At 37.5% G+C, this 16616-nt stretch overlaps 1 protein-coding gene across 6 annotated transcripts in view; it reads right to left on the bottom strand.

Annotated features, from left to right (window-relative positions):
* Positions 1–16616, bottom strand: part of LOC126483260 (longitudinals lacking protein, isoforms H/M/V-like) — a 454209-nt gene that overhangs the window by 154607 nt on the left and 282986 nt on the right. The window contains exon 7 of one of the 6 annotated variants that reach the window (XM_050106615.1): positions 1741–2081. The exons of the other annotated variants lie outside the window; for them this stretch is intronic. Coding sequence (XP_049962572.1) covers positions 1882–2081 — 200 coding nt within the window. The 3' untranslated portion in view covers positions 1741–1881. Of the gene's footprint in view, positions 1–1740; positions 2082–16616 lie in introns of those variants that run through there. 6 annotated transcript variants of the gene reach the window in all.

Genomic DNA, 16616 nt, shown 5'->3' with positions numbered 1-16616 from the left:
TTATTTTATTCAGTACATATTTAGAATTAATTTTTGAATACCAATTAGATTCCACTCTAAGTTTTCAGTGTCTTGTTCTTTTCCTACAATTAGTCTCCCTTTCTTTTATTTTCCTATCAAAATATTGTTCAAAGTGTGCAGACAACCTTATCATCTCTGCTTATCAAAACATGCACTACTCAGTATGTTGGACAGACAGCTAGCATTATAAAGACCACATAAGAAGTTATTGGCCTAAAACAGTGATGACACTGATGTCAACAATATGTTATGTTGTTACATGTTCTGCAATAATGAAAGTACAGAGTTCCATTGCTGTGCAGAACAGTCTTGTGTATGAGAATTTTTAAAGTGGTGTGACAATAGATGTTGCTTTCAAGGGGACAGACCACAATACTCTGCTGTTACAAAATACACTGTTTTGCACAGTTTATTACCAACAGCAGTTCATTTAGAGTTGATTGTGAATCTGTGCCTCTAGCTTCCATGTCCTAGGAAATAAGCAACTAAATTTACTGTGGGCATACTTCTCTCAGAAGATGAGTCATGCAATGAATGATTCAAAATTTCAGTCAATAAATAAAACACTGAGAAAGTGCACAATACACTATTGGATGGCTGACTATTAAAAGTGTGGTAAATAACTGACTCAGTGTGTATTGCAAAACATTACAATATATTTTGCTTGTAAAAAAAAATGATAAATCATATTTACACAAGAATATTGTTGTATTGGTGAACCTTGACTAAAAGCAAATGTGGAAATGAATATCTCGGTAGTGTTTAGATGATTTCAGAAAGCTTCAAACTGTTATGGTGTTTTTAGTGTAGATGAGGATTAGGTTCACCATTCCATCTGTGAAATGCAACAACAATGAAAACAATATAGAGTCACAGGTGCTCTGTACAATAAAAAAAGGATAGCTGACAAGCAATGAAACTTTGCAAAGATTATGACCAATCTTTTCTCTCGTGCAAAATGAATTGTTCTTGATTGCCTTCCAAATGGTAAGACAATACTGTTGAACACTTAAAAATTCTTGTATACCAACTGGATAAAAATCTGTTATTAACACTTATCCAAAAACATTCTTTGGTAGTGCAAAAGTGATGTAATCTGAAGTGTCAGTTGTTGGAACATTGGCCCCATTCACATGATGTGGCACGCTTTGCTTTTAACCAAGCCACACATTTAAAGAAATGTAGTGTTCAAAAACATTTTGAATGTAACAAAGAGGTTGTGGTCACTGTAAATTAGTACATCTGTACCTTGCTGAATTTCTCTTACAGGGTGGAATGTATTCACTAAAAAGTACTGGGCAAACTGCATTGACCTTAAATGGATATCCATTGATAAATCAGTGCATTTTGATCTAAAAATAGTCTTTCACTGCTGCATGATAACTTTTTATCATGCTCTCGCCCCAGGAATTCTGATGACAATTTGTAGAGGAAAATATTTTTCAGTAGCTCTATGAACAAAAAAGTTATGGGCTACCAAATCTGCCCATAACAGAAATTCTGATTTTAATTTAATAAATTCATGCATCTAGTCACCATAAATCCACCCTTAGGTAAGCTACAGAAACACTAGTAATATTTTCAAGCAAAATATCACTACAAAAATAATATACTTGTTCACAGTTCAAAAAACAATTTATTTATTTTTTAATGAAGGCCAACAAGAATTTCCCATTCTATTTTGAATATTCACACTTATTTCCATTCACACTGTGCATTTTAGACATCAAGAAAATAATGATTCCATTACTTTACTTCAAAACCTTCCACAAGTAAGTTCTATAGTTAAATCAGACACACTTTTTCCAGTTTGTGATTTACAGTTGACAAACAATGACTGCATTTTTCACATTATTTTTCTTAATATGAGAGATGATTATGGGTAGACTGTATAGATTCTATTTCATTATTTACTGTAACACATCGGCCACGACAGCCCCTCTGATATTTCACGCATCTCCAAGACACTCTGTCTCCTCTCTGAGAATCAGCATTATAAATAAAGCCATTGTAGACTAGCTGTGTTCTACCTTTAGCACTTATGGTGTATTGCAGTGGACCTACAAAAAAGCAGGAAACTGTTACTTGTTGTTGTCCGCTGAAATACCGGCCTAGATAGTTTTGTAAGAAGTTAAATACGTAACTATCTCAGAGCAAAACTAACTCTTCATTTACATTTCATGTCTAAAATAAAATCAAAATGCAAAAATCAGCTATAAAATAAATGACAGAATGATGATAAACATAATTTTTAGCAGACAAGCCAAGATAAAGTTTTATGATAACTTAGTTGTACCTAAAAATACAAAAGAAATCATAAGTGAACTTGGTTAACAGATCAAGTTCCACAAGGAGTTTGTAATACATTTCATTTCACAAGAGATGTAATATAAACAATCTGAAGAATAACTGAGAATCTAAGAAACTGCTTCACACAGTTCCTGGTGAAGAAATGTGATAAGTTTTCCCCTGTGTAAGACGTATCAGCTTTTTTTACACTTGAAGTTTCTGATAAAAAATATATTTCATAAACTATGGTATACTGTAATGTGTCTTTTCATAAAAAAATAATTATACATTGTCAGAAATGATGGCCTCTATTATTAACAGATATACCATCTGACAATATGATATAGCATTTACAGAAGAAGTGAAATGCTTACAAAGTAATTACAGACAGGAGTGATTTTTCTCAAAAATCATTTCTGCAGACTGAACAATGAGTTATCTGCACCACACAATGGAGAAAAATTAAATCTTGTTAGAGCAACATATGGGAACTTCTTACCACATTTCTGTAATTGAAAACTGAAAACACACATGGCAAAGTGTGTCTCATTGGCTGAATACATTTTGTTAAGAAATGATCTAGAAAAAACAACATTTAATACCTGTGTTGCAAGAAATCATATGTATGACATCTATCACCAAAAAACTTAAATATAAATGAAAAATGTATGACATAATAAAAGTCTTTGTTGCTTACAAGTGAATTAAACAACAGGAACACACTATAACAAGAATGACAGGCACATATCTTCATTCTAAAGAGGTGTTGGCATAATGGAGATTTCACTATATGAGAGGAATACAATAGGATATGCCACTATAAATAACAATTAGGCATTTGACTAACTGTTTTTGTTTGACATACGCTTCACATTCCCTATTTCACTTAATTCTTAGAACAAGTCAATAAAATGCACATCAAAAACCAAAATAGTGAGCAGTATGCAAGACTCAGAAAGATTAGTTTACCAGTTAAACAGAAATAAATTATTTTATTAAATGATCACTGAACATGCTTTAAAGCATTCTGCTATTCTTATGCAGTTTGAGTATCAATAACAGAAATAATACAAATATAAATTCAGTACTCTCATCAGCAAAAATTTTTATGCATTGAATAGCACCAAAATTATTGGTGGACATCTCACCAATTATATACTTTTCTGTGCAAAGTTTTTAACACAAGAAATGACATTTGTGAATGGTAAGAAACTGAGCCAGGTATGAAATGTAAACAATTAGCACAAATTTATGTGAAGTATAGGGCCTGAACAGCAGTTCCTGAATGGCCACATTAGGCCTCTACATAAGGGACTGTGGAGGGTTGTTGAATGTCGTGCATAATTGTCAGATAGCAGTAAACTTTTTGTTAGGGATTACTTCAATGGCACCTATGGACACCAAATGACAAAATTGCAAAATGAAGATAGTTTGTAACCTTGTGAAAACACAGCCTGTACACAGCAGCACATGTGAAGAAGATATTTGTCAAAGAGAATGTGACAAGACAAAAGCCCCACAATGAATTATGAAATGTGACTTTGTCATATGATGACTTACATCTAATTCCATTTCCAATTATGGGCTGCAGAACTTCATTATGAACATGGTGTCTGAGGTAGCATCATAAGTAGTTAGCAGTGGTTTGGTTGTTTCTTCTGATGTTTTGTTTTGCCAGAAAAAGTGGCTGGTGAAACATAAGAAAAATGAAAAACTGCTGGTCAAAGAACCTGAGAATACCTAGAGCACATCATCAAGTGATCATAAAAGCCTTGGAAATGCCATATATCTTCACTGTTGGCTCGACAATTAGGTAAATCTTTACTTTCTGCCAAACCAAAGACATTTTCTGTAATAAACACTGTTGTCAACTGGTAACACATGATATTTTATGCAGGACTAGTTACCTGGCATTGCCCTGGTACGTATTTATTTCAATTTTATTAGTGCATCTCCTCCTTCCTCTCTCACTGTTCACCCCTATCTATCTGCTTCTTCCTCTTCTCTGTGTCCGTCTCTTCCTGCCCCTCTCTTTATCCACCTCCTCCCCTCTCTGTATCCACATGCTCCTTTTTTCTTCCTATGTCCATCTCATGTTTCCCATCCTTCTCCCTGTCCACCTCCTCCTCTACCCTTTCTCTGGCCATCTCCTCCTCCCCCTCTTTCTGTCCAACTTCTTTTTCCCTCTAATCTCCTGAACTATGTGTCATACAATGTAATAATTCTCCACATACATTTAGCAGCGTATGCAGGTACTGTCTGCTAAATTTGTTGCGAAGAGAGTTAGTATCACATAAGCAATACATGGAAATGTAATGACATCATGCCTGATGCAACAGTTTTACTGCATGACCAGCGAAAATGTATTGAATGATAAACTTCTTTCCTTTCATCATTTTGTGGGGTTGTCTGAGAGAAAAGGTTTTACAAAGTTTTGACATTATGTGTAAAGTTTGTTGCAAGTCACTACCCTCTTTCATCCTCAAATACTGGATTATGCACATAAGTAGCACTACATTATACCGCAAGTAGTGTGGAAGACTCGAATAAACACAGTGGAAATTGTATAAGTATTGTATTCATTACTTTAAAATGTATCACATAGCACATACCAACCAAGAAAAACATTTTCACAAATATGACAAATCTCATAAGTCAAAGAGCAGGCATAAATAACTCTTTGAAAGAGTAAATATTTTTTCTGTAATTCACATAATATTCATCAAATGAATAAGTATCATATACTACATACTTTCTAAAGTAGCCTGTGTTCTTTCTCAGGGGTTAACCTATTACCGTACCAAATTTCATCAAAATTGAATCATTTGGTTTGTAATAATAGTAATTTAAATGTCACGCATGATGCAGTTTTTCAAGCATCTCAGTGTTTATGACATCATATATCCTGAACTGTGTGTCATACATAGGTATAATTTTGCAGGTACATTCAGATGTATGTGAACACAGTCTGCAAAGTTTGTCTACATCTACATTGATACTCCGCAAGCCACCCAACGGCGTGTGGCGGAGGGCACTTTACGTGCCACTGTCATTACCTCCCTTTCCTGTTCCAGTCGCGTATGGTTCGCGAGAAGAATGACTGTCTGAAAGCCTCTGTGTGCGCTCTAATCTCTCTAATTTTACATTCGTGATCTCCTCGGGAGGTATAAGTAGGGGGAAGCAATATATTCGATACCTCATCCAGAAACGCACCCTCTCGAAACCTGGCGAGCAAGCTACACCGCGATGCAGAGCGCCTCTCTTGCAGAGTCTGCCACTTGAGTTTATTAAACATCTCCGTAACGCTATCACGGTTACCAAATAACCCTGTGACGAAATGCGCCGCTCTTCTTTGGATCTTCTCTATCTCCTCCGTCAGACCGATCTGGTACGGATCCCACACTAATGAGCAATACTCAAGTATAGGTCGAACGAGTGTTTTGTAAGCCACCTCCTTTGTTGATGGACTACATTTTCTAAGCACTCTCCCAATGAATCTCAACCTGGTACCCGCCTTACCAACAATTAATTTTATATGATCATTCCACTTCAAATCGTTCCGCACGCATACTCCCAGATATTTTACAGAAGTAACTGCTACCAGTGTTTGTTCCGCTATCATATAATCATACAATAAAGGATCCTTCTTTCTATGTATTCGCAATACATTACATTTGTCTATGTTAAGGGTCAGTTGCCACTCCCTGCACCAAGTGCCTATCCGCTGCAGATCTTCCTGCATTTCGCTACAATTTTCTAATGCTGCAACTTCTCTGTATACTACAGCATCATCCGCGAAAAGCCGCATGGAACTTCCGACACTATCTACTAAGTCATTTATATATATTGTGAAAAGCAATGGTCCCATAACACTCCCCTGTGGCACGCCAGAGGTTACTTTAGCGGTTGTAGACGTCTCTCCATTGATAACAACATGCTGTGTTCTGTTTGCTAAAAACTCTTCAATCCAGCCACACAGCTGGTCTGATATTCCGTAGGCTCTTACTTTGTTTATCAGGCGACAGTGCGGAACTGTATCGAACGCCTTCCGGAAGTCAAGAAAAATAGCATCTACCTGGGAGCCTGTATCTAATATTTTCTGGGCCTCATGAACAAATAAGGCGAGTTGGGTCTCACACGATTGCTGTTTCCGGAATCCATGTTGATTCCTACATAGTAGATTCTGGGTTTCCAGAAATGACATGATACGCGAGCAAAAAACATGTTCTAAAATTCTACAAGAGATCGACGTAAGAGATATAGGTCTATAGTTTTGCGCATCTGCTCGACGACCCTTCTTGAAGACTGGGACTATCTGTGCTCTTTTCCAATCATTTGGAACTCTCCGTTCCTCTAGAGACTTGCGGTACACGGCTGTTAGAAGGGGGGCAAGTTCTTTCGCGTACTCTGTGTAGAATCGAATTGGTATCCCGTCAGGTCCAGTGGACTTTCCCCTATTGAGTCATTCCAGTTGCTTTTCTATTCCTTGGACACTTATTTCGATGTCAGCCATTTTTTCGTTTGTGCGAGGATTTAGAGAAGGAACTGCAGTGCGGTCTTCCTCTGTGAAACAGCTTTGGAAAAAGGTGTTTAGTATTTCAGCTTTACGCGTGTCATCCTCTGTTTCAATGCCATCATCATCCCGTAGTGTCTGGATATGCTGTTTCGAGCCACTTACTGATTTAACGTAAGACCAGAACTTCCTAGGATTTTCTGTCAAGTCGGTACATAGAATTTTACTTTCGAATTCACTGAACGCTTCACGCATAGCCCTCCTTACGCTAACTTTGACATCATTTAGCTTCTGTTTGTCTGAGAGGTTTTGGCTGCGTTTAAACTTGGAGTGGAGCTCTCTTTGCTTTCGCAGTAGTTTCCTAACATTGTTGTTGTACCACGGTGGGTTTTTCCCGTCCCTCACAGTTTTACTCGGCACGTACCTGTCTAAAACGCATTTTACGATTGCCTTGAACTTTTTCCATAAACACTCAACATTGTCAGTGTCAGAACAGAAATTTTCGTTTTGATCTGTTAGGTAGTCTGAAATCTGCCTTCTATTACTCTTGCTAAACAGATAAACCTTCCTCCCTTTTTTTATATTCCTATTTACTTCCATACTCAGGGATGCTGCAACGGCCTTATGATCACTGATTCCCTGTTCTGTACATACAGAGTCGAAAAGTTCGGGTCTGTTTGTTATCAGTAGGTCCAAGATGTTATCTCCACGAGTCGGTTCTCTGTTTAATTGCTCGAGGTAATTTTCGGATAGTGCACTCAGTATAATGTCACTCGATGCTCTGTCCCTACCACCTGTCCTAAACATCTGAGTGCCCCAGTCTATATCTGGTAAATTGAAATCTCCACCTAAGACTATAACATACAGTTAGCAGGAAGAAGCAGTAAATTAAAATATCATCCCTGACGTGAAAATGAGCATCCAAAATGTAGTAAGTGCGGTGTCACCGCCAGACACCACACTTGGTAGGTGGTAGCCTTTAAATCGGCCGCTGTCCGTTAGTATACGTCAGACCTGCGTGTCGCCACTATCAGTGATTGCAGACCGAGCGCCGCCACACGGCAGGTCTAGAGAGACTTCCTAGCACTCGCCCTAGTTGTACAGCCGACTTTGCTAGCGATGGTTCACTGACAAATTACGCTCTCATTTGCCGAGACGATAGTTAGCATAGCCTTCAGCTACGTCATTTTCCACGACCTAGCAAGGCGCCATTACCAGTTACTATTGATGCTGTAAAACATGTACCATCAAGAGCGATGTTCACCATTTACTGATTAAAGTTAAGTATTCCACAGCTACGTCCTTTTTTGCTAGTCTCATTTCCTTAACCTGTTCCAGACCTCACGCCAGCCTGCGTGAGCTAAAATGCGTGCCTTTTGGCTTCCTCTCATAGTGGGTTGGCTCTCTTGCCAATCCACAACAGTAAGTGATCAACTTTTTTCTTTCCATCATTTTTTTTGGGGGGGGGGGGGGCGGGGGGGGGGGGGAGAAAAAGTTTTGTAAAGGACTGAAATTATATTTAAAGTTTGCTGCAAGTAACTAAGTGCTCTAAACTTAAATACTGGATGAATGAAATCTGGGTATTCATGCGTCCTAGCTACACTGCTTTTTCACTTCATCCCTTTGATAGGTGAGTGGTTCTTAGCCTTCCCAGACAGTAGGTGATATGTGTACCAAGTTTATTTAAAACGAGTCTAGTGATTTCAGAGGGGATGTGGAACATTCATTCATTCATATATACCTACATTTTTATAATATGTATGAATATCATTTTTTCCATAATTTGGTTTTGATGAAATATATGCTCTCTGGTGACCCTATGTATGCTGAAGTTACGAATGAAAACCCAATAAAACCTGCCTAGCCGAATTGGAGATTAGCGTGTTCAAAGACAAAGAGACAGACACAATGGTTTTACAGATTTATTATTAATATAAATGGCAATTAAATCACTCTGACTTTCTCAAAAATAAAATTTTTCTTCAGTTTCTTTAATTGATGGATCAAGAGAAAATTACCAATCAATTCCAACTAACCAAAAAATCAAATGAAAAGGATGTTGGGGGACTTGTTGTCATTTACTTTTTTATGACTGAGGTACATAGCCATATAAAACTTTTTGAAATCCATCTTTCTCACCTTTTACTGTTAAAACAATTTATTCATAAAAATGTACTATTGCAGTTTTGTCCATTCAGCCATTATGAAGTGGAGAGAAGTGAAAATATTGTGCTTTATGACATGTCAACATTTTAAAAATAGCTGACAAATCTACATGTCAATAACAGAAGGAATAAGGGAACTCACCGAATGTTACGGCACTGAGTCATCAATAGGCACATAAACAAAATGGGAAAGATTTCTAGCTTCCAAGTCAAGTCTTCATCAGAGACATAACTCTCTCTCTCTCTCTCTCTCTCTCTCTCTCTCTCTCTCTCTCTCTCTCTCTCTCTCACACACACACACACACACACACACACACACACAAAGCACATACACACAGTTACATTGTCCTAGGTGATTACGTTGTGCTGGTACTGCAGATTGAGATTGAGTGGGCTTGAGCTGCAGTTCTAGCACAATGTAGTTAGCCAGGACAATGTTACACACACACACACACACAAAGCACATACACAGTTACATTGTCCTAGGTGATTACGTTGTGCTGGTACTGCAGATTGAGATTGAGTGGGCTTGAGCTGCAGTTCTAGCACAATGTAGTTAGCCAGGACAATGTTTTTACAGTGAATGTGTATGTATGTAGGTTGTGTGAGGATATGTGCTTGATAGCTCTGATGAAGGCTTTTTCAGAAAGCTACTAACATTCTATCTTATTTATGTTCCACAATGACTCAGCACCTCAACTATTCAATGAGTTGTTACTTCTACTCCTTCCATTACTTATATTCCATCTAGGATTTTACATTAAATATATATACATCTTAGATATTTTAAAAATTTTTACATTTGCTAAGTTACCAAAGTTTTGCTGTACTCCTCTTCAAAGTGGCTAAACTGCTGAATGTGCAATAATGGATTTTATGACTAAACTGTAACCAATGTTTGCCAAATCAGAACCAACTGATGACCCCACAGGATTTGTGATTTCAACATCCCAACCATGGCAGTATGTTATATAAATGTATATAAGACAACAGGCAAAAAAATACATATTGGATTCCTGAAAAGCATATTATCACAAACCAACCTTTGCCTTCAGTAAACATCACTGGATTGGTACTATAGTTACCCAGATGCAGTCAAAACAACAACTGACTAAAAATTTAAAAACACTACTGCACTTATACAGTTTACCATGTATGTCAGTATTTTAGATTTGTAGTTATGAAGACACCTACACATGACACTTGGTAACCACTATTGAGTACTCCCAAGACTTGGGAACCTATTTAAAGAACCTAAACAAGACATGGAAACCTCTATTAACTGACTCACTAACAGGCTTGGTGACTTGGAAAAAGTATTCTACACAAAGCCCGACTTGCCTTAATCCTTAAGTGCTGGGGAGGGGAAGTGGACTTTACTGCATTAGAAATGACTCCACCTGTGGGGACAGCCTTTGACCTCCACTCCCTCCCCCTATTCCCCCAACCCCACTATGAGAATGGTGTGATGATTCTTTGTTGAGTGCCCTTATATTCAAAATAATAATGATAATAATAATAATAATAATAATAATAATAACAATAACAGTAACAATAATAATCATCATCATCATGTAACTTGCTGGCTGTGCTCTCTTGGTGACATGAATACCTGTTTTTTATTAATTGGCAACAGCAGAAGCCATGGCAGACCAATGCAAGCTATTAATTTCATTGTGATTGACATCTACTTTACAAAATCCTCTATTTGACGATGCTTCAAAATATTCATATGGATGGTAAACCTTACTGGGCAATAAGAGACCATCCGAGACAAAAGCCATCATGGAAACTTGATATTTTTAGTGAAAAAAAAATATCTTTCATATTGTATGGACCAAGTTTCCCTTTATATGTACAAGACTTTAAAAGGCTTCTGCATTTTTTCCAGTCAACTTCAACCAAATATATCTCAAGAACTACATATTGGAGCACATCCACATGCATCAACTACCATCCAGAAGCTGTCAACCACACAGGTGGAGGAATTGAATGCCATACCACTACAACTCCTTGCCAACCCTTGTGGTCAGCATGGGAGCACATTGCAGAGCATGCACTGTCATCTGTGGTGATCACACAGCCTACTAAGAACCATGTCCCCCTTCCGTAATGCCTAGGGGACCATCATAAATCACAGTGACTTTCATATAATTCCTGTTGGTCTCGTTGCATATTCTTTCAGTTAGCTTCCATCCCAGTGGTCAACTCAGGAGCATGACATATCTGATACACCCTTCTATCACATCTCACTCCTGTTCCGTCACAACCTATTCTACCCTATCTACATTACTAAGCAACTATCTCAGACCTGGTACCCAATACCAATTGCAGTTTTCCAATCTAACAGCTTCCAGGGTCACCACAAATTTATTTTCAATTCTTCACATAATTATTGACCAATTTAAGAAATTAATATGCTGTCATAATCCATTCATTAAGAGATACAATCTTACATTCGAAGTTTAACACAATAAGACAAGTATAACAGTTGTAAACTATGAGTTTGTGTTGAGGCACCATAACTGAAGGCGTGAAAATACTTGGATTTTACCTACTCATATTTGAGAACGAGAGAACTTAGCTGCTTTCAACAAACTTCACACACTATTTCCAACCTTTACAGCCTTTGCTGACAAACCCACAAAATGACAAAAAGAAAAAAAATCAATAAAAAAAGAAAAAAAAAAAAAAATCACTTGCTACGTTTTTCCTTTTCAGGTAGTAAAACTTAAGCATTAGTCACGATATTTAAATTTATTACTTCTTTACTACTGACTCTATTCATAACGCTGTTTGCATACAGTATCTCATAATGCAGTTTGCATACAGTATCCACATACACCTTTGAATGTATCTGCACAATTATATCATTACACTACACATAGTTCAGGAGATATGACATCATAGACATTTAGATACATGAAAAACTACACTCTGGTTAAAATGGCGCACAGTAAAACTTCAACATCAGGCATGAATTGTTAATCACCACTTCCTTACTTCTAACTCTATTCGCAACACTTTTTGCAGACAGTATCTACTTACATCACTTAACGTACCTGCCTAAATATATCACTGTAATACACACAGTTTCGGAGATTGGCATCATAAATATTGAGATATATTAAAAACTTGATTTTGCTTAAAGTGGAGCACAAATTACCAAGACTACATTCATACATTGTTTCATAATGAGAGCACTTAGCGACTTCCAACACACTTTTTACGCTTAATTTCAGACCTCTTATAAACTTTTTCTTTCTTTCATGCTCAATGTCAAATATTTAACACATTTGTAAAGTAATCAGACATCTGACACTGTTTTATGCATGGAAGTGTGATTCTTTAAGGAATCAGAGTTTGCTAGTCCTATCTTATGTGTGAAGGAAGTCATGTTTTATACCATCACTGCTGTAAATATTGCACTGCACTTTGTGATGGTGTGACCGCCAAACTGCAGTTGACTCAGATGAGTAGCCACTGCCACACTAAGGCCAGCTACACAGCTGAACATGCAGTGGCAGACCGTATTGTTACACATAAAATTCTTGATTTCAATGGCTGCTTCACAACTTATCTGGATTCTCCGCTGACATCAGCTTCTTTGAATAATGCAGATGAGAGTTGTCCTAATTTGATCTCATAACCTTTCTGGTCTCAGTTGGTACTAGCCCTGTCCCACACCTACCTCCACCCCTCCTAACTGACTCATTCTGCACTCGTACCAACAGTTCCCCTTTCCTCTGTTTTATCAACTCCTTCCATTCCACTCCTTCATGTCATTGTGGACTGCTCAAAACTCCCTCTGCCATCAGTCAGAACAAGCTCAATCTGTGCCATCTTCGTATCCCATGTGCCTGTTGCCTTTCCCCAGCAGCCTTCAGCTACCCTTCTCCCCAGCCCTTCCTCCTGTTCACCCTCCTTTCTCCCTTGCCTACTGCAACTCTGACACTCCACCCCCCCCCCCCCCCCCAAAAAAAAATCCTTTGTTGAAATGATGTCATGAAAATGTAGCCACACAACTGTGTGTGTGTGTGTGTGTGTGTATGTGTGTGTGTGCGCACACGTGTGTGTGTGCGCGTACGCACTAAGCCTCTGACAATTCTGTAATAGAAAATGCAGCAGGTTTTTAAAAATTAATGGCATTTCAGATGTCACTATTTGTAGCTATTTTATTAGCTATTTATTTGACATGCGACATATGTTTTCTATTACTGATGGCAGTGCACTGTTAATGCAATCTCTACAATCTCTAGAAACATTTAAGATGATAAATGAAAAGCATTTGTTAATTCAGCAGTTCTGAATTCAACAAAACTCTGGTACTGTGTGTAGAGGAAGAAACAGTAATTTTCATTCTCTGGAAGGTATTCAGGTCCCCTTGATGTATTAGTGTCTCCATACTGGCATACAGTCTTCTACAGCCTGCTGCAGCCTTTACTTTGAAAGAATATGTGGTTGTCAAAAACAGAAATTATATCCCACAGTATTAAATACTGTCTGGGAAGTAATATTTATAAACAGTATACTAGGAAGTCTGAATGCAATAGCCAAATCTTGATTTGTAAATCACATGATGATACTTTTCATTTCACAATTTGTTAAATGCACAATCACACTTAAATTGCCACAGATAAATGAATCTTACTTTATGTCAATAAATTTCTCTCCAAAAATCAGTGTATGTAAGAGTCTGTGAAGAGAGAGAACTACCTCAGTTTTGACAAAATGGAAAAATATTTGGCTGTCGAAGCCTGGGAAAACAAGATCAATATGATATATTGGAATTTAAATATGATTTCTCCAATAACATTTAACTGTAACAACTGTTGTGGTTAACTATAATCGCTGTTGTGAAGTCAAAAGGACACCAGTAGTTGTACTAGTTGTGTGACACATAGTAATTTAGTTTAGTTTCTGTGTCTCTCATATTTCCACGAGGAAGTGAAATGTACTTGTGTATTTTAATGTGTACACCAGTGTTTACTAGCTTACTCTTAAGTAATACTGTGTAAATCTTAATGCATATCTGTGTGAGGCAATCCCAGGTCTGAAGAGCCACGTCAAGTGATTCCATTTAAATCTCGTGTTAGTACATAGTACGTAATAGTTTAGATCAGTGCTTTAGAGCTAGCATATTTATTTTCTGCAGTAGCTTTCGTGTAAGCAGAATTTCTAGAAAAAGTAAATGTTGATACACCCTTTTCAGTAAAGAAACTTGTTTCTGTTCAAAGACCTAGCAGATCTTTCATTCTTATGCTTTAGTGAGAACTCTGCACAGCAGCTTTTAGTATTTGTTCACCTGGCATTTATATTTTGCCCACATTCCCATCTAAGTAATTCCACAGTCAGGTAATTTTCTCTTTTTTAGTGGCTGTTTGTACTTCCTCAGTTACAACTCACTGTTTTTTTCTTGTATTTTTGAGATCCTATTCAGATCTTTTTTACATTTTTTACGATGTGGGTAGGGACTGTCCTTATTGTGAACAGACACAATGAAAACTGGCTGCTGTCCGTAAACAGCTGGAAGCTATGTTGGCCATGGTCAACAGGCTTCTGGCGACTGCTCTAGGCAGCTGCTCGGGGTGCCTGCGACAAGACCTTCAATAGCATTGGAATCCCCTGGTGACCAGGTTGTTGCTGTGTCTTCTGAAATGTAACATAGGATAATTATGTCTTCACTCAAGCGTGAATGATGGACAGTGGTGCGTTTGCATGTCACTGGGCGGAAAGCAAAAGAGGGAACAGGCTGCATGGCTGGCTCCTCATACCTTAGCAACAGGTACGAGGCGCTACCTAGAGTACTTCACTTCTCAGTCAGCATGGGATAACTCTACTGTTGGGCCAGTGGCCAATTTTCCTGCCCAGTCTGGACAAGTGCAGAGGGCAGGTTTGCTAGTCATTGAGAGCTCCAATGAATATGTGCAGCACAAATGGATAAAATTCAGAAGCATTGTTCAATATGTCTTTGACAAATATTCTGAGCATAGTCTTAAGGCACAGGAAAGATCCATTGTGGTTTAGCAGCCTTGTTAGAATACTGCTATGTAAGCAAAGAGAGCTTCATCACAGATTCAGGAGAAGTCAAAATCTAGCACACAAACAAAAGCTGAATAAAGTGAAAATGAGAGTAATGAGAGAAGCATTCAATGGCTTTGAAAGTAAGATTTTGTCAATTGGTCTGAATAAGAATCCTAAGAGGTTTTGGTCTTATGTAAAATCAGTAAGTGGTTTGAAATCCTCTATTCATTCACTTAGTGACTGTACTGTCATAGCTTGCGGAGTATGACGTAGGATATAGAAATAATTATGGTATTATGAATCACTGCTACGTCATTGTTGTTACATAATTTGATGTTGTTAGATAATATTTTTCCCACTGAAACTGCAAGATGCATTCCAGCCTGAGCTGCCAGAGTTGGCGGTCATGTGTGTTTGATATGTGCTTGCTTGTGTGTATGAATGGTGTGTGTTTTCTGTTTCTCCTTGCTGATGGAGGTTGTGGCTGGAAGCTCAATGGAAGTGCCTTTTAAGTGTGCCTGTCTGCAATCTAACATGTCTTCTTTACAGTAAGTAGGATTTTATCTTTTCCTACACTGTAGATGCAACTAAGAACTTCTTAAATCTTGAAATTTTCCAGCATGGAGAGTGCCAATAACCTAGTTCCTTAACTCTTGATAAAAATAAGCACACACCATATTTTATTCACTGACCATCCACAGCGCATCAGTTAACATGTGATTGCCTAACCAACAGCTCAATTATCTCCTATACTATGATACTGTCCCACATCATATTTATCATTCCCACAAAAATCTATCATGGATTCTCAGCAACCAGATACATTTTCAGCATATATTTGTGGTTTAGTACATGTGCACTCATGTTTAGCTAACTTTTCACATAGGACACAGTAATTCTCACTACAGAAAAGTGAAATGTGATACATGTATAAACGTTTTAAACTTTCATTAAAAAGTGTTTGGTATTTACTCCAATTATGTGACCAAGTATTGAGGACCCTCTAAAGTTTTGTCACATATTCTGTAATATAAATTAAAAATCTGGAGTGTGTTACACTTGAACACTATTAAATTTAACTCAGAATTACTCAACATTAATTCCTCTTATCATGCTAGTGTCAAAACAAACACAAACACAAACACACACACACACACACACACACACACACACACACACACACACACACACATGATTCTGGTGGAAGAAGTGGAGGAGTGTTCATAGAAAGCTATGAGAAAAACTCAGGTTCTTTCCACAGTGAACCCTCTTTCTTCACTTCTTTCTCTATCAAATTATCCAATGATTCAATTGTTTGCCACTTTGACTCTTGAGGTATTAACCTCATCACTTAACATGTTCATCTGCTTTAGTATGTGTCCCCTCTATATTCGAAAATTACATTATTGCTATTTCAGGTTAATCTATTGATTGTTATAGTCACTTTCTAGTTATACATAGGATCTCAAAAATACCTACAAGAAAATACATAAAATACCTACAAATAAGGGAAGAGCAAATGAGATTAACAGTATTTCTGTAAATGCCACAATATTGGCCCCTTTGATGTTGTTCAAAGCCGTATTTTGCTAGCAAAAACTCTG

The sequence above is a fragment of the Schistocerca serialis genome, chromosome 1 (genome assembly GCF_023864345.2).
Source record: "Schistocerca serialis cubense isolate TAMUIC-IGC-003099 chromosome 1, iqSchSeri2.2, whole genome shotgun sequence".
Classification (NCBI taxonomy): domain Eukaryota; kingdom Metazoa; phylum Arthropoda; class Insecta; order Orthoptera; family Acrididae; genus Schistocerca; species Schistocerca serialis.
This window is presented reverse-complemented; position numbering and strand designations above follow the sequence as displayed.